Consider the following 18,572-nt stretch of genomic DNA (forward strand, 5'->3'; position numbering starts at 1 on the left):
GTGTGGAGCCAATCACTCCGGCATGGGCCTGACCCCTCAATGTCAGGACTTGGCCCCTAAAGGTGCCGAGAATTCCGCACCTTTGCGGAGGCCCGACGCCGGAGTGGTTGGCGCCACTCCGGGACCCCCCGCCCCGCCGGGTAGGGGAGAATCCCGCCCATGGTGTCTATCACAATCTGCTGCATGTGGATAGCAGAATGCCAAAACTAGAATCATAAAATTTACAGTGCAGAAGAAGCCATTCCGCCCATCGAGTTTGTACCGGCCCTTGGAAAGAGCACCCCACGTCTCAACCCTATCCCCGTAACTCAGCAACCCCACCCAACCTTTTTACACACTAAGGGCAATTTATCATGGCCAATCCACCTAACCTGCACATCTTTGGACTGTGGGAGGAAACCGGAGCACCCGGAGGAAACCCACGCAGACACGGGGAGGACGTGCAGACTCCGCACAGACAGTGAATCCGAGCCGTGAATCGAACCTGGGACCCTGGAGCTGTGAAGCAACTGTGTGCTAACCACTGTGCTACCCTAACTAAATGTGTGTTGGACATTGTGCACCATTGGTTAAGCAGGTTAAAGGAGTAGCATCCAGTAGTGACTGACGAAGCAAAGAGGATACTTTCAGGCAGGATTCAGTTCGATTTTAAGCGGTGACAATTGTAGAAAATGGAAATTAAATACACACACACAGACGTGCCGCCAATTACACCAGAGGCACTGAAAATAACATCTGCAACTAATTCACAGGGGGCTACCCTTTCTATTGGATCCCAGTCGCCTGCTCCAACCTCCATAGTAACCACAAATAAGTTTTTATTTGTACAAGGTACTTCTCCAGATACCTTTATCCCAATACACAATCTCTCTTTGGGAAAGGAGAGTGAATAAATGTCCATAGGCCGAAGCACAATGCTACAACCATAAAAAAGAAAATTGGGGAAGAGATCCAAAATTTGTTTGCTACAAATAGGATGTGGAGTTTACAGACCATCTTCATTTCTCAGGTTTTGCAAAATTAAAGTATATTACAGATACTATATTGTGCTTTTTTCCCACGCCATTCACGAGAAAAGTTCAACCTGTTTAATGCAAAGGTATCATCACGTCGCCTCCTTGAGCAAGTCATTTTCTTCTTTTAAAAAAAAAAGTTGCCCGTAAGATTACGGTGAGGTTTTTTTTCAGGACAACCCAGATTTTAATTGGTGCTTCAGACTGGAGTCTTGAGAAGGCTGGATTCGTGAGCTTTCAACATCCCAACAGCATCCTTCACGGCATGGTAGATAATATTCTTCACCTATACACAAAATGAAAAACACAAATGTATCATGGAAATCTTATTTCTCCCCGCCCTCATTATTTCAAGCATTGTGGGCATCACTGGCAGAACCAGCATTTGCTCTCCATCCCTAATTGCCCTTGAACCGAGTGGCTTGCTCAGCCATTTCAAAAAAGTTTAAAGTCTGGAGTCACATGTAGGCCAGACCAGTTAAGGATGGCAGATTTCCTTCCCTTAAAAAGGACATTAGTGAATCAGTTGGTGGGATAGGAACCGGTGTCTCCAGGGTATTAGCCTGGGCCAGTGACATTAAACTACACAACCAGCTCACCCGATATGGTTACCAAATATCCCACTACCCAAAGCTACAAATTCTTACATCTGATTGACTAATCGGAGTCACAAATTAAGTCAAGCCCTAAACATTGTTCAGATTTTTTAGGTAGATTGTGGCGGTAAGATGTCTCCTTAGCAGTAGTCCATGTGGTACACGCACAGTGCTGTTAGGGAGGGAGTTCCAGAAATTTGACCCAGCGACAGTGAAGGAGTAACAATATATTTCCAAGTCAGGATGATGAGCGACTCGGAGGGAAACTTTGAGATGGTGGTGTCCCCATGTATCTGCTGCCCTTGTCCTTCCAGCTTGTAGAGAAAGTGTTGCCAGAAGAGGCTTGATGAGCTGCTGCGGAGCAACTTCTAGATGGTACACACTGTCATGGAGCGGAATTCTCCGCTCCCCACGCGGCCTGGGAGAATCGCGGGAGGGCCCCCCGACATTTTTTACGCCCCCCCGCTCGTAAAAATCGGCGAATCTCCGAGCCAGATGGGCTGAGCGGCCGGCCCTTCACGCCCGTTTCAACACGGCAGCAACCACACCTGGTCGCTGCCGTCATGAAACGGGTGCCAGACGCCCGTTTGGGGCTTCTAGGGGCCCGATTGGGACGGGAGCACCACGACTGTGCTCGGGAGGGGACAGGCCCGCGATCGGTGCCCACCGATCGTCGGTCCACCGTCCAAAAAGGACGCACTCTTTCCCCTCCACCGCCCGGCAAGATCAAGCCGCCAAGTCTTGCCGAGCGGCTGAGGAGAAAGACGGCCACCGCGCATGCGCGGGTTCGTGCCGTCTGCGCGATGAAGTCATCCGCACATGCGCGGGTTGGAACCAGCAACCCGCGCGGATGACTTCACAAATGCGCCGACGAGGTCGCTGCCGAGAAAGACGGAGGCCCGCTCCTAGCCCCCCGGGTGGGGGTGAATTAGGTGCGGGGAGCGGGCTCCAAGGTCGTCGTGAACCTCGGCCGAGTTCACGACGGCCTTCACAAATTCGGCCCATTGCATTTTACAGCACAAAAAGAGGATATTCAGCCCCATTGTATCTGCACTGGTCATCAAGCACCGACCTATCTAATCCCATTTTCCAGCACTTAGTCCGTAGCCTTGTATGCTAAGGTGTTTCAAGGGCTCATCTAAACGCTCCTTAAATGTTGTGAGGGTTCTTGCCTCTACCCACTGTGTGTTTGTGGTGGAAGAAGTGAATGTTGAAGATGGAGGACGGGGTGGCTGCTTTTTCTTGGATGGTGTCAAAGAGAGTGTTGTTGGAGCCACAGCCATCCAGGCAAGTGGATACAATATACGCATTCTACTACCTACTTTGTGGTTTCCAGTTACCACACCATCACACTCCATCTACAAGACTCAACTCGAGAATACAGACTCTAGGGAGTCAGACGAGTTAGAGAATTCGCAGCTGCTGTCCTGCTCTTGTAACCACTGTATTTTATATGGGTGGTTCAGTTTAGCTTCTGGAACATGATTTGGATTTGGATTTTGTTTATTGTCACGTGCACCGAGGTACAGTGAAAAGTATTGGGCAGCACGGTAGCATGGTGGTTAGCATAAATGCTTCACAGCTCCAGGGTCCCAGGTTCGATTCCCGGCTGGGTCACTGTCTGTGCGGAGTCTGCACGTCCTCCCCGTGTGTGCGTGGATTTCCTCCGGGTGCTCCGGTTTCCTCCCACAGTCCAAAGATGTGCGGGTTAGGTGGATTGGCCATGCTAAATTGCCCGTAGTGTCCTAAAAAGTAAGGTTAAGGGGGGGTTGTTGGGTTACGGGTATAGGGTGGATACGTGGGTTTGAGTAGGGTGATCATGGCTCGGCACAACATCGAGGGCCAAAGGGCCTGTTCTGTGCTGTACTGTTCTATGTTCTATTTTTCAGCAAGCAGTTCAACAAATCATTAAGTAAATGAAAAGAAAAGGAAATAAAAGAAAATACATAATAGGGCAACACAGGGTACACAATGTAACTACATAACACCGGCGTCGGGTGAATCGGGTGAAGCATACAGGGTGTAGTGTTAATGAGGTCAGTCCATAAGAGGGTCGTTTAGGAGTCTGGTAACAGTGGGGAAGAAGCTGTTTTTGAGTCTGTTCGTGCGTGTTCTCAGACTTTTATATCTCCTGCCCGATGGAAGCAGTTGAAAGAGTGAGTAAGCCGGGTGGGAGGGGTCTTTGATTATGCTGCCCGCTTTCCCCCGGCAGCGGGAGGTGTAGTTGGAGTCAATGGATGGGAGGCAGGTTCGTGTGGACTGGGCGGTGTTCACGACTCTCTGAAGCTTCTTGTGGTCTTGGGCCGAGCAGTTGCCATACCAGGCTGTGATGCAGCCCGATAGGATGCTGTCTATGGTGCATCTGTAAAAGTTGGTAGAGTTAATGTGGACATGCCGCTTAGTTTCCTGAGGAAGTATAGGCGCTGTTGTGCTTTCTTGGTGGTAGCATCGACGTGGGTGGATCAGGACAGATTTTTGGAAATGTGTACCCCAACGAATTTGAAACTGTCAACCATTTCTATCTCGGCCCCATTGATGCTGACAGGGTGTGTACAGTACTTTGCTTCCTGAAGTCAATGACCAGTTCTTTAATTTTGCTGGCATCGAGGGATAGATTGTTGTCGTTGCACCACTCCACTAGGTTCTCTATCTCCCTCCTGTATTATGACTCGTCTTTAGTGGGTCGGATCTCATTATTCGAAATCCGGCCCTCTATGATAACCCCCAAGATGTTGATACAATGCTAAGGTTAAATTATTTCTTGTTGAGATGATCATTGCCTGGCACTAGTACGGCAAGCAATATCCGTGCCACACATTAGCCCAAATGTCTCAACCAAACAAATGGCACTTCCAAGAGTGGAAAATGAACCCAAAATCTTCCAATTCAGAAGCAGGAAATGCCACCAATTAGAACATAGAACATAGAACAGTACAGCACAGAACAGGCCCGTCGGCCCTCAATGTTGTGCCGAGCCATGATCACCCTACTCAAACCCACGTATCCACCCTATACCCGTAACCCAACAACCTCCCCCCTTAACCTTACTTTTATTAGGACACTACGGGCAATTTAGCATGGCCAATCCACCTAACCCGCACATCTTTGGACTGTGGGAGGAAACCGGAGCACCCGGAGGAAACCCACGCACAGGGGGAGGACGTGCAGACTCCACACAGACAGTGACCCAGCCGGGAATCGAACCTGGGACCCTGGAGCTGTGAAGCATTTATGCTAACCACCATGCTACCCTGCTGCCCCTAATTGAGCCACAGAATTCATTCCCCTCTCCACATAAAAGCCTTTCCTGCATGCAATGCTTAAAAGCAATATCAAAATATGAGTTAAATGGTGAATGCCTTGTATTTAATTTGGGGTGTGCTTTAACTTGTATTCCAGGAAAGGAAATAATGACTTTATTTCTATTGCGCTTTCAAAACCCATCACAGGTCTTAAAGATTTTTAGACGGGCACTTTCCAAAGTGTAGTCACTATTGTAATGTAAGAAACATGGCATCGGTGCTCGGCAAACCCCCGTAAGACCACACACCTCTTAGACAGTGCAGCACTTCCTCGGTACTGCACGGAGGGTCAGCCTCGATCTTGTGCACCTGCCCTGTAGTGGGGCTTGAACCCAGGCCCTTGTGATTCAGAGGCGAGGGTGCTACCAACCGAGCCACGGCTGAGAAACTGAACCAACTATGGCTTCCAGAAAAGCACTGCCCTGTAAACAAATCACCTCGAGAGCTGATTTTATCTTACCTGCAGCTTATCCTCGTGGTTGGTATGTGTGTGAGAGAGGTGTCGAAACTCCTGCGTAAGTCGGAAACAGTGTCTGACATGTTCAGTTGAAACGAAATCCTCCGCCACTTTGATGCAACTGTACAAGTTGTGAACCTGTAGCAAGCAACAGAATATATGCTTAAACATTAATTCTATGAAACAAAACTAAAATTACACTTCTGTAAGTGCACCAGGACTAGATTCCAGCCGTCAGTCCCTTCCCTCCTTCTCCTGAAGGCAGTGGTTCCTACTGGGCATTTTCTCATGTGCAACATGACCCCCCCCCCAATTCAGAGGCCAGTTGCAGTTGTACCTTCACCAACCTTAGCACAGACAGGAAACTTTCACAAATTGCATGGAGCAATACCATACTTGCCAACAGTTATCTGGGTAGCTATTCAGTAAACATTTAGCACAACTTAATATTCCGCAACTCTGTCTCAGATTTTTTTTTTTAAATGTTTAAAAAGAAAATATTGAATAGGCATGAATAGAGCCAATCACCTATGAATCTATTGCCCAGAATTAAGTGGCAATGGGGAAGAAGCAGAAAATGGTACATTAGTTATAATCATCCTCTCTCCCCCCCCCCCCCCCCCCCCCCCACCCCCCCCCCCCCCGTCGGAATATCTGGACACTTGGCAGATCCAGTCCCCACCACTAGGGTTACACTAAAAACTTTTAACTAGTAGCGTTCCACACTTCCTTTACATATGTAGCTAGATTTAACAACCATTCTGTCAAGTTCTGTCAAGGGGCTGGTTTAGCTCACCAGGCTAAATCGCTGGCTTTTAAAGCAGACCAAGCAGGCCAGCAGCACGGTTCGATTCCCATACCAGCCTCCCCGGACAGGTGCCGGAATGTGGCGACTAGGGGCTTTTCACAGTAACTTCATTGAAGCCTACTCGTGACAATAAGCGATTTTCATTTCATTTCATTTCAAGTTCATCGAAGTAAGATCCACTGGACGCAGAGGTCACACACTTTTGCTAGAATTGGTGGGAGACGTACGCAAGCCAGTTAACACAGGGCCCTCCTGCACATATCTCGGTGCCCAGACACGCAGGAACAGATCTTTGTTTACACCTATTGGTCAGACAATGGGGAACAGCTGATTAATTTTTTAAAACTGCAGACAAAAGGTGAACCATCACTAACCTGGTGAGGAGCTCCAGCTGGGATGAACACCACATCACCTAGGTACTGCACAATGGCCCAACCCTGGACACTATATTCCTGATAAAGTCTCTTACGTAGAGTCCTGTCTAGGTACCAGCTTTGATCATGAATGGGATCATGGTCTGGAGGGTTTTCTTGATCCTGTTCTTCTGCCACCTGAAACATTGGACAGTGTTTTGTATGTATCTAGCTGCAATCATTCACAACTCCAGTCAAGTCAGCTGGTTAAAATAAATTCGGACTGTTCCAGTCAATCACCAGATTTAAAACGGAGATGAGAAATTATTTCTCTCAAAGAGCTGTGAATCTGTGGAATTCACTACCCCAGAGTGTGGTGGGTGGCTGATCACATGGAATGTCAGAGGGCTGAATGGGCCGGTCAAGAGGATTCGCGTATTCACGCATTTGAGGAGGTTGAAGGCAGATGTGGCAATGTTACAAGAGGCACACCTGAGGGTAGTGGATCAGACTAGGCCGAGGAAGGGGTGGGTCAGGCAGGTATTTCACTCGGGGCTAGACTCTAAAAATAGGGGGGGGGTTGCGATCTTGATCAATAAGTGGGTGTCATTTGAGGTAGGGAATATAGTGGCGGACTCAGGGGGCAGGTATATCACAGTGAGTGAGAAGCTGGAGGGGATGCCGGTGGTACTAGTGAATATCTACACACGGAATTGGGACGATGCAGGTTATGAGGCGGGTGTTAGATTCCGGACCTGGACTCGCATAAGCTGATCATGGGGGACTTCAATACGGTAATTGATCCGAGGTTGGATCAGTCGAGTTCAAGGACAGGGAGGGTGCCAGGAGGCTATCCAGAATTATTTGGAGATAAATGAGACGGGGAAAGTTTCAGCAGCAACGGTATGGGAAGCACTGAAGGCAGTGGTTAGTGGGGGGAGCTCATTTCAATTTGGGTTCATAGGGAGACGCTGGAGCAGGTAGAGATGGATAGGCTGGGTAGGGAAATACTCCAGGTGGATAGAAGGTATTCTGAAGCCCCGGAGGCGGGGTTGTTGAAGGAGCGGCAGAAGCTGCAGATGGGGTTTGGTCTGATATCCACAGGGAAGGCGGTGGGGCGGTGTACGAGTATGGGGAGAAGGCCAGGAGGATGCTAGCACACCAGCTCAGGAAAAGGGGGGGGCCAGGCAGGTAGGAAGAGTGAAGGACAGAGGAGGGAACACGGTCTTCGACACAGCAGGGGTGAATGGGGTGTTCAAGGAGCTTTATAGCCGGCTGTATGAGTCAGAACCCCCAGCTGGGGTGGAGGGGAAGAGGCATTTTTTTGGAAGAGTTGGAGTTTCCGAAGGTGGAGGAAGGGTTAATGGAGGGGTTAGGAGCCCCGATTGGGATCGTAGTTGTAGAAGTAATAGCGGGATTGGAGGCCGTGTAGTCGGGCAAGGCCCTGGGACCGGATGACTACCCTGTGGAATTTTACTAGAAGTTTTCTGGGATGCTGGGTCAGTTGCTGGCAAGGGCATTTAATGAGGCTAGGGAGAGGGGGTGTCCTTCCCCCAACAATGTCGCAGGTTTCGATATCATTGATCCTGAAGCGGGAGAAGGACCCAGAGCAATGTGGGTCACACAGACGCTACTGAATGTCGATACCAAATTGCTGGCCAAAATTTGGCCTCAAGGATAGAGGTTTGTGTTCCGGGGGTGATGGGGTTTGTTAAAGGCAGGCAGCTAACAGCCGACGTTAGAAGGCTCCTAAATGTGATTATGATGTCCTCTGAGGGGAGGGAGGCGGAGGTAGTGGTCGCTATGGATGCGGAAAAGACCTTCAAGCGGGTGGAATGGAATTATTTGTGGGAGGTCCTGGGACACGGTTTTGCTATATGCAGACGACCTACCCCTGTATATTTCTGACCCGTTAGTGGGGAATGGGAGAGATTATGCGGATATTAGGGGAATCTGGCCGGTTCTCGGGAGGGAGTTTCAGTTACCTAGGAATTCAGGTGGCACAGGAATGGGAGCAGTTTCATGAATTAAATTTGACCCGGTTAGCCGCGAGTAAAGAAAGTGTTGCTGGAGCGGAGCAGAGGGGGAGGGGGGTGGGACTGGCACTGCCGAACTTTAGTAACTACTACTGGGCGGCAAATATAGCCATGATTAGGAAGTGGATAATGGCGGCATCATGTAAGGGCACAGGTTTGGGGGCATTGGTAACAGCTCCTCTGCTGTTCTCGCTGGCCCGGTACTCCACAAACCCAGTGGTAGTAGTGGCTCTGAGAGTTAGGGGGCAGTGGTGGAAACATATGAGAGTGGAGGGAGCCTTGGGTATGGGCTCCAATTTGTGGCAACCACCGGTTTGTCCCGGGGAGGCTGGATGGGGGTTTTGGAGGTGGCAGAGCGCAGGGATTGAGAGGCTGGGGGATCTATTTATTGACGGGAGCTTTCCGTGTTTGGAGGATTTAGAGGAGGAGTTTGAATTACCGGGAGGGAATGGGTTTCAATATCTGCAGATAAGGGATTTTGCGCGAAGGCAAGTTTCAACCTTTCCACTTCTACCTCCACAGGAGATACAGGACAAGGTAGTTTCTAGAATGGGGTTGGGGGAGGGGAAGGTTTCGGAAATCTATAAAGAACTTATGGAGTGGGAGGAAACCCAGATAGGTGAGCTAAAGCGTAAATGGGAAGATGAGCTGGGAGGGGAGATAGTGGTGGGTCTGTGGCCAGATGCTTTGAGCAGAGTCAACAAGTCCTCATCATGTGCCAGGCTCAGCCTGATACAATTCAAGGTGGTTCACCGGGCACACATGACGGTGGCCTGGATGAGCAAGTTTTTTGGGGTGGAGGATAGGTGTGTGTGAGGTGCACGGGAGGGTCCGCAAACCATGTCCACATGTTTTGGGCATGTCCGAAGCTTAGGGGATACTGGCAGGGATTCGCGGATGTCATGTCCACGGTGCTAAAAACGAGGGTGGCGCCGAGTCCAGAGATGGCAATTTTTGGAGTGTCGGAAGATCTGGGAGTCCAGGGGGCGAGAGAAGCTGATGTTTTGGCCTTTGCCTCTTTGGTAGCCCCGAGACGGATATTGTTAGCTTGGAGGGACTCGAAGCCCCAGAAATCAGGGGTTTGGGTTAGCGACATGGCTGGGTTTCTTAGACTTGAGAAAATTAAGTTCACCCTGAGAGGATTATCGTTAGGGTTCGTTCAGAGATGGCAGCCGTTTATCGACTTCATCGGAGAAAAAAAACTGTCAGCAGGTTCAATAAGGGTGGGGGGGGGGGGGGGGGGGGGGGGGGGGGGATCAGGGGGTAGGGAGGAGTCAGGCTATTTTGTGTCTAGAGTAGGCGGGAACAGTGGGAGATGGAGGGATGTGTTCCACACTGAACTATGTTTATATTTGTATTTGCAGTTGTGTTTATTGCTATAAAATCATAAATACCTTAATAAAATGTTTTTAAAAATAGAGGACTACAGCACAGGAAAGGTCCTTTGGCCCATTGCATCTGTGCCGGTCAAAAACAACCACCCCTTCTAATCCCTTTTTGCAGAACTTGACCCATAGACTTGTATGCTTTGGCTGAGATGAGGCAATGCAATTGGAGGTCATCTAGTGAACTCCAATGAATGTGAAATTCACTGAAGATTGTGACTCTCACACTGGAGGTCACAGAGATTGGCTTGATGGCCCTTGGCAAGAGTGAAAGAGAAAAATGCACAGCTGGAAAAAGAGGTTGGCGAAGACAGAAGTTTGGTTGCCATTTAGCAGGTTGAAACAGCCAACAACGCTACGCCACGTGGAGTCAGAGTGGTCAAAGAAGCTTCCTTTTGGCTGGGATGGGGAAAAATGAGGGCCAACGGATTTGTGGTGTGTCGCAAGGTGCAAACCGTAAAGGATGATTAGAGATGGCCACCTGAAACAGTATTATCTCCCCCATCTCAGCGATCCTTCGACCCTCTTGGAAAACAAGACACACAATTCCCGTTTCTCTGCCAGCGACAGCAATGCCAGAATAATTACAAATGTTCTCTGCCAAACCTCAACCGTCTCCCCCATCTTACCTTCCTCAGTAGATCTCGGATCTTCTCTGCATCTTTGGCGGAGTAAATGTGCCACAAGGCACCAGGCCGTTCACTGGACTCTGTGAAGCGTTTTATTGTTAACTCATCTGCATCACCATCCTCCATGGTCTTAAGAATTTCTATCAAAATAAAATGATTCGTAAACCAAACAACTTGTCAGTAAACAGTTGTTTCGGTGCAACATAAGAATATAAGAACTAGGAGCAGGAGTAGGCCATCTGGCCCCTCGAGCCTGCTCCGCCATTCAATTAGATCATGGCTGATCTTTTGTGGACTCAGCTCCACTTTCCGGCCCGAACACCATAACCCTTAATCCCTTTATTCTTCAAAAAACTAAGTATCTTTATCTTAAAAACATTTATTGAAGGAGCTTCAACTGCTTCACTGGGCAAGGAATTCCATAGATTCACAACCCTTTGGGTGAAGAAGTTCCTCCTAAACTCAGTCCTAAATCTACTTCCCCTTATTTTGAGGCTATGCTCCCTAGTTCTGTTTTCACCCGCCAGTGGAAACAACCTGCCCGCATCTATCCTATCTATTCCCTTCATAATTTAATATGTTTCTATAAGATCCCCCCGCATCCTTCTAAATTCCAACGAGTACAGTCCCAGTCTACTCAACCTCTCCTCATAATCCAACCCCTTCAACTCTGGGATTAACCTAGTGAATCTCCTCTGCACACCCTCCAGTGCCAGTATGTCCTTTCTCAAGTAAGGAGACCAAAACTGAACACAATACTCCAGGTGTGGCCTCACTAACACCTTATACAATTGCAGCATAACCTCCCTAGTCTTAAACTCCATCCCTCTAGCAATGAAGGACAAAATTCCATTTGCCTTCTTAATCACCTGTTGCACCTGTAAACCAACTTTTTGCGACTCTTGCACTAGCACACCCGGGTCTCTCTGCACAGCCACATGCTTTAATATTTTATCATTTAAATAATAATTCCTTTTCCTTTTATTCCTACCAAAATGGATAACCTCACATTTGTCAACATTGTATTCCATCTGCCAGACCCTAGCCCATTCACTTAACCTATCCAAATCCCTCTGCAGACTTCCAGTATCCTCTGCACTTTTCGCTTTACCACTCATCTTAGTGCCATCTGCAAGCTTGGACACATTGCCCTTGGTCCCCAACTCCAAATCATCTATGTAAATTGTGAACAATTGTGGGCCCAACAACATTGATCCCTTTGGGACACCACGAGCTACTGATTGCCAACCAGAGAAACACCCATTAATTCCAACTCTTTGCTTTCTATTAATTAACCAATCCTCTATCCATGCTACTTTACCCTTAATGCCATGTATCTTTATCTTATGCAGCAACCTTTTGTGTGGCACCTTGTCAAAGGCTTTCTAGAAATCCAGATATAGCACATCCATTGGCTCCCCGTTATCTACTGCACTGGTAATGTCCTCAAAAAATTCCACTAAATTAGTTAGGGATGACCTGCCCTTTATGAACCCATGCTGCATCTGCCCAATGGGACAATTTCTATCCAGATGCCTCGCTATTTAGAACATAGAACATAGAACGATACAGCACAGTACAGGCCCTTCGGCCCTCGATGTTGCACCGACATGGAAAATACTAAAGGCCATCTAACCTACACTATGCCCTTATCATCCATATGCTTATCCAATAAACTTTTAAATGCCCTCAATGTTGGCGAGTTCACTACTGTTGCAGGTAGGGCATTCCACGGCCTCACCACTCTTTGCGTAAAAAACCCACCTCTGACCTCTGTCCTATATCTATTACCCCTCAATTTAAGGCTATGTCCCCTCGTGCTAGCCACCTCCATCCACGGGAGAAGGCACTCGCTGTCCACCCTATCTAACCCTCTGATCATTTTGTATGCCTCTATTAAGTCACCTCTTAACCTTCTTCTCTCTAACGAAAACAACCTCAAGTCCATCAGCCTTTCCTCATAAGATTTTCCCTCCATACCAGGCAACATCCTGGTAAATCTCCTCTGCACCCGTTCCAAAGCTTCCACGTCCTTCCTATAATGAGGCGACCAGAACTGTACGCAATACTCCAAATGCGGCCGTACTAGAGTTTTGTACAACTGCAACATGACCTCATGGCTCCGGAACTCAATCCCTCTACCAATAAAGGCCAACACACCATAGGCCTTCTTCACAACCCTATCAACCTGGGTGGCAACTTTCAGGGATCTATGTACATGGACACCGAGATCCCTCTGCTCATCCACACTACCAAGAATTTTACCATTAGCCAAATATTCTGCATTCCTGTTATTCTTTCCAAAGTGAATCACCTCACACTTCTCCACATTAAACTCCATTTGCCACCTCTCAGCCCAGCTCTGCAGCTTATCTATGTCCCTCTATAACCTGCAACATCCTTCCGCACTGTCTACAACTCCACCGACTTTAGTGTCGTCTGCAAATTTACTCACCCATCCTTCTGCGCCCTCCTCTAGGTCATTTATAAAAATGACAAACAGCAACGGCCCCAGAACAGATCCTTGTGGTACGCCACTCGTAACTGAACTCCATTCTGAACATTTCCCATCAACTACCACTCTCTGTCTTCTTTCAACTAGCCAATTTCTGATCCACATCTCTAAATCACCCTCAATCCCCAGCCTCCGTATTTTCTGTAATAGCCGACTGTGGGGAACCTTATCAAACGCTTTACTGAAATCCATATACACCACATCAACTGCTCTACCCTAGTCTACCTGTTCAGTCACCTTCTCAAAGAACTCGATAAGGTTTGTGAGGCATGACCTACCCTTCACAAAACCATGCTGACTATCCCTAATCATATTATTCCTATCTAGTTGATTATAAATCGTATCTTTTATAATCCTCTCCAAGACTTTACCCACCACAGACGTTAGGCTCACCGGCCTATAGTTACCGGGGTTATCTCTACTCCCCTTCTTGAACAAAGGGACCACATTTGCTATCCTCCAGTCCTCTGGCACTATTCCTGTAGCCAATGATGACCTAAAAATCAAAGCCAAAGGCTCAGCAATCTCTTCCCTGGCTTCCCAGAGAATCCTAGGATAAATCCCATCAGGCCCCGGGGACTTATCTATTTTCACCTTGTCCAGAATTGCCAACACTTCTTCCCTACGCACCTCAATGCCATCTATTCTAATAGCCTGGGTCTCAGCATTCTCCTCCACAATATTATCTTTTTCTTGAGTGAATACTGACGAAAAGTATTCATTTAGTATCTCGCTTATCTCCTCAGCCTCCACACACAACTTCCCACCACTGTCCTTGACTGGCCCTACTCTTACCCTAGTCATTCTTTTATTCCTGACATACCTATAGAAAGCTTTTGGGTTTTCCTTGATCCTACCTGCCAAAGACTTCTCATGTCCCCTCCTTGCTCGTCTCAGCTCTCTCTTTAGATCCTTCCTCGCTTCCTTGTAACTATCAAGCGCCCCAACTGAAACTTCACGCCTCATCTTCACATAGGCCTCCTTCTTCCTCTTAACAAGAGATTCCACTTCTTTGGTAAACCACGATTCCCTCGCTCGACCCCTTCCTCCCTGCCTGACTGGTACGTACTTATCAAGAACATGCAATAGCTGTTCCTTGAACAAGCTTCACATATCCAGTGTGCCCAACCCTTGCAGCCTACTTCTCCAACCTACACATCCTAAGTCATATCTAATGGCATCATAATTGCCCTTCCCCCAGCTATAACTCTTGCCCTGCGGGGTATACTTATCCCTTTCCATCACTAACGTAAAGGTCACCGAATTTCTTCGTTGATGATAGATTCCAGCATCTTCCCTACTACCGAAGTTAAGCTCACTGGCCTATAATTACCCGCTCTCTGCCTACCTCCTTTTTTAAACAGTTGTGTCACGTTTGCTAATTTCCAATCCGCTGGGACCACCCCAGAGTCTAGTGAATTTTGGTAAATTATCACTAGTGCATTTGCAATTTCCCTAGCCATCTCTTTTAGCATTCTAGGATGCATTCCATCAGGGCCAGGAGACTTGTCTATCTTTAGCCCCATTAGCTTGCCCATCACTACCTCCTTAGTGATAACAATCATCTCAAGGTCCTCACCTGTCATAGCCTCATTTCTATCAGTCACTGGCATGTTACTTGTGTCTTCCACTGTGAAGACCGACCCAAAAAACCTGTTCAGTTCCTCAGCCATTTCCTCATCTCCCATTATTAAAACTCCCTTCTCATCCTCTAAAGGACCAATATTTACCTTAGCCACTCTTTTTTGTTTTATATATTTGTAGAAACTTTTACTATCTGTTTTTATATTCTGAGCAAGTTTACTCTCATAATCTATCTTACTCTTCTTTATATCTTTTTTAGTAGCTTTCTGTTGGCCCCTAAAGATTTCCCAGTCCTCCCACCAATATTTGCCACTTTTTATGCCACTTTGTGAAGGATATGGAGGTTTGCCTACAAAAGAAGTTAGTTTCCTGCCACAGAAGCAACATTTCATAGGGGTAAGTTGCTTTATAGAGAAATGTCCGACTGCATACTTGGATACATTTAAGCCTTACAGTGCATGCTCTAGGCTGCCACTCTGATGCAGTACTGAGGTACTGCAGCATTGCCAGAGGCCCCAGGTTTGCAACAGGTTTCAATTAGAGCCTGTCTGACCCCTTCGACACAGCTTTAAAAAGTCTCATGATAGTATTGAAAAAAGCAGCAGTTCTTTCAGTGCCCTTAGCAACATGTTCCCCATAACAACTACCACCGTTGCATTGGACTGAGAGATAATCAGCCAGATCATTGGGAGAACAGCCCTGATCATTAAAATAATGCCATAAGGAGCCTTTACGTCCATGCGGGAGGGTAGACAATCCCTCAGTTTAATGTTTCACCTGAAAGACAACATCTCAAGATGTTACTCCCTCAGTACTGCACTGGAGCGTCAGCAATCCCATGAAAGTTGCATAAAGAATTGCTATTCAGCAATTTCATTTCAAAGTAGTTTATTTGGCAGGTCAGAGTCATTCAGCACTCACCCTCTTCATGATTGGGCAGGCCACTGGGGATCCCAACGTACACCATAACATTAGCAGCATCTGACACATCCAAGTGGAGGTTGGTCGTGCCAAACTTTCTATCTTCTGCTGATAATAATCCTAGAAGAACAGGTGAAAGAGTTAACCATTTACGGTAAGAATCACCACTTCTTCAAACATGTGTTGACAGCATGGAAAGGGGAAAAAAAAACACAGCTCACTCACCGTAAGCATTGTACATCTTTGGTCCCAAATCAGGTCTGACAAAAAACTCTGGCAGCCTGGAGGCCAGGTTCAGTTTACCATCTCTTTTGGTATATTCAGGCAAAGGTAGATTATTCATCAGGTCATCAAATCTGTAAGGAAAACAATCAAGACGGGAGGCAACCATTTGATAATTTGGACACATATTGTTGCTTTATCGATGACTCCAGGGTTCCAGACTTAACAACACTGTGTGAACATCTTCACCAAATAGATCGCAACATTGGCAGCGGCCCCAACTAAAGGTAAGGAGGGATGGATGATTAAATACTGGCTTCACTAGCATCGTCTGTATCCCCAGAAAGAGCCAGAGAAGTCAATCAATTTCAGCAGGGTACAGAGATCGGAAATGTTATTTGTCTGCAGTGCATCGTAACCAGTTCTTTGACAAGCACATCTTTAGATCTAGTACCTGGAAAGCATCATGTCTCGGAAATCCTCCCCTGGGGGCCAGTCCTTCAGTTTCAGAGCCATCGGTTCCTTCTCTTTCGTGACAAGGCGTCCTTAAAAAAGAAAAAATTGGTGTACGGTCTCAAAATAAATCGTTTTTTGACTTGTGAAAAATGTCTCCTTGTGCAAGGTGCTGGCATTTAAATTTAATGAAGTAGCTGAACGTTTGCTTTGGGGTTGCACTACCTCTCAAATGGGGAGAAAAGAAGCACACATTAGATGCCGTAACAATTAAGCAGGAACATTTATGTAAACATCTTCAAGATGAAGAATCATTCCAAAGATTCCTACCAAGCTAGGAATGCCAAGAGCCCTGTACCATAGAATTTACAGTGCAGAAGGAGGCTATTCGGCCCATCGAGTCTGCAACGGTGCTTAGAAAGAGCACCCCACCTAAGTCCACACATCCACCCAATCTCCGCAACCCCACCTAATCTTTTTGGACACTAAGGGCAATTTATCATGACCAATCCATCTAACCTGCACATCTTTGGACTGTGCGAGGAAACCGGAGGAAACCCATGCAGACATGGGGAGAACGTGCAGACTCTACACAGTGACCCAAGCCGGACTCAAACCTTGGACCATGGAGCTATGAAGCAACTGTGCTAACCACTGTGCTAGTGTGCCGTCATACCAGTGATAGGTTACACCACTAACATTAACCCATAACCCATTTTTCTCTTTAAGATAATGTGTTTTACCGACATCACGTAGCTTGCAGTATCTGCGCACAGACAGAAACAAAGATACTGGGTGGGATTTTCCAGTTGTGCCCACCCCAAGACTGGAAATTCCCCGCCCCAGGTCAAGGGACATTTAAATGGTCAATTTTCCATGTCACCGTGACAATTCCCTCGGTGGACAGAACTGGAAAATTCACCCCAATTAATGATTCACAATGTGGTCAGCACCTGTCAAAGGCTATCAACACCTCCTACTTGTCAGGTACCTTCCACTAGTTACTCCAATCATACAACGATTTGTCTGAAATCTGCTATTTTGAAAAGGAAGAACACCTTCTTCTGCTGTGTTCAGGTGCAGAGTGTACAGATAGCATGATCTCCATGGTTCAAATACGTCAGGTGTCACCCGCGACGATGTATACCAGGTTTCAGTTTGAGGGGCCAGGTACTTTGTGGACACAACTAGCCCCGTCTGTACAACATATCCTGTATTTCGAGACTAAACAACAGGAAAGGAGTAATTTTGGTAATGGTTTTCTTTGGCTCCAGATGGTTGTTACATGAAGAAGGGTGCCAATCGTGGTTCAATGGTAGCAGTCTTGCCTCGGAGTGCAAAATTCAGAAACAAACTCAGAATCTAAGCTGATACTCCCAGGCAGTACTGAGTGAGTGCCGCGCTGCCACCTTTCAGCCAGAGCCTCATCTGCCCCCTCAGGTAGGCAAAAATACCCAAACTCCTCACCTCAAGCAACATCACTAAAGAACAGACAAATCTGGTAACTGTATTGCTGTGCATTTCCTACATAACAACAGTGACTCCACTTCAAAACTACAGTACTTCATTGGCTGTAAAGCACTTTAGCACATTTCAAGACTGTAATGGATGCTAGTCAAGTCCTTTATCAACACGACTTACGTGAAAGGTCTTCGAACCCATCCCAGAAATCTCGGATCTTTGCACCAGCGATAATAGTGTTAGTTCTGCAGTCAACCAGGTCAGCATCCTGCTCTCCAAACTCTTCCCCAAATGCTTCTGGCTTCCAGAGTTCTTCTCGTAGCTTCATGTGGACACCAGATACGATTACAGGCTATATTAAAAAAAAATCCAAAATGTAGCTAAAAGGCATCCAAGTGTGTAGTGAAGAATAAAAGCAGTCGGAGGCAGGGAGCGACAGAATGCAAGTTTATTGTTACGCCAACAAGTTCAATTCATATAGCACCTTTAACCACTTAGCAAACTATCGCAGGGGACTTCACAGAAACATGATCAGGCAGAATTTTGACACTGGCCGCTCGGAGTTATTTGGGCAGGTGACCTAAGATCTGGTCAAAGAGGTCTTGAAAAGGAGGAAAGAGAGGTGGAGGGCTGAATGTGATCTCAAGGCAGGGAAAAAAAACCATGGTAGACATGTGAGGTAATCCATTTTGGGCCAAACAAGGATAGATCAGAGTACAATTTAAATTGTGAAAAACTAGACGGTGGAGGTCCAGGAGTCGATGTACAGAGATCACCACAGCTTAGAAAGGATAGGAACTGAAGGGCGGCCCAAATTGGAAGGAGGGAAAGTTGGTA

General features: G+C 47.1%; 1 protein-coding gene across 1 annotated transcript in view; it reads right to left on the reverse strand.

Moving 5' to 3' along the window:
- Positions 1–631: 631 nt before the first annotated feature.
- The window catches only part of LOC119963902 (lysine-specific demethylase 3A-like), a 97,319-nt gene continuing 79,378 nt past the window's right edge, over positions 632–18,572 (reverse strand). The window contains exons 18-25 of the mRNA XM_038793294.1: positions 17,916–18,087; positions 16,276–16,366; positions 15,825–15,955; positions 15,600–15,719; positions 10,580–10,719; positions 6,551–6,727; positions 5,372–5,506; positions 632–1,299 (exon numbers count right to left, since the gene is read on the reverse strand). Of these exons, the coding sequence (XP_038649222.1) occupies positions 1,213–1,299; positions 5,372–5,506; positions 6,551–6,727; positions 10,580–10,719; positions 15,600–15,719; positions 15,825–15,955; positions 16,276–16,366; positions 17,916–18,087 (1,053 nt within the window). The 3' untranslated portion in view covers positions 632–1,212. The remainder of the gene's footprint in view (positions 1,300–5,371; positions 5,507–6,550; positions 6,728–10,579; positions 10,720–15,599; positions 15,720–15,824; positions 15,956–16,275; positions 16,367–17,915; positions 18,088–18,572) is intronic.

This window comes from Scyliorhinus canicula, chromosome 3 (assembly GCF_902713615.1).
Source record: "Scyliorhinus canicula chromosome 3, sScyCan1.1, whole genome shotgun sequence".
Lineage (NCBI taxonomy): Eukaryota > Metazoa > Chordata > Chondrichthyes > Carcharhiniformes > Scyliorhinidae > Scyliorhinus > Scyliorhinus canicula.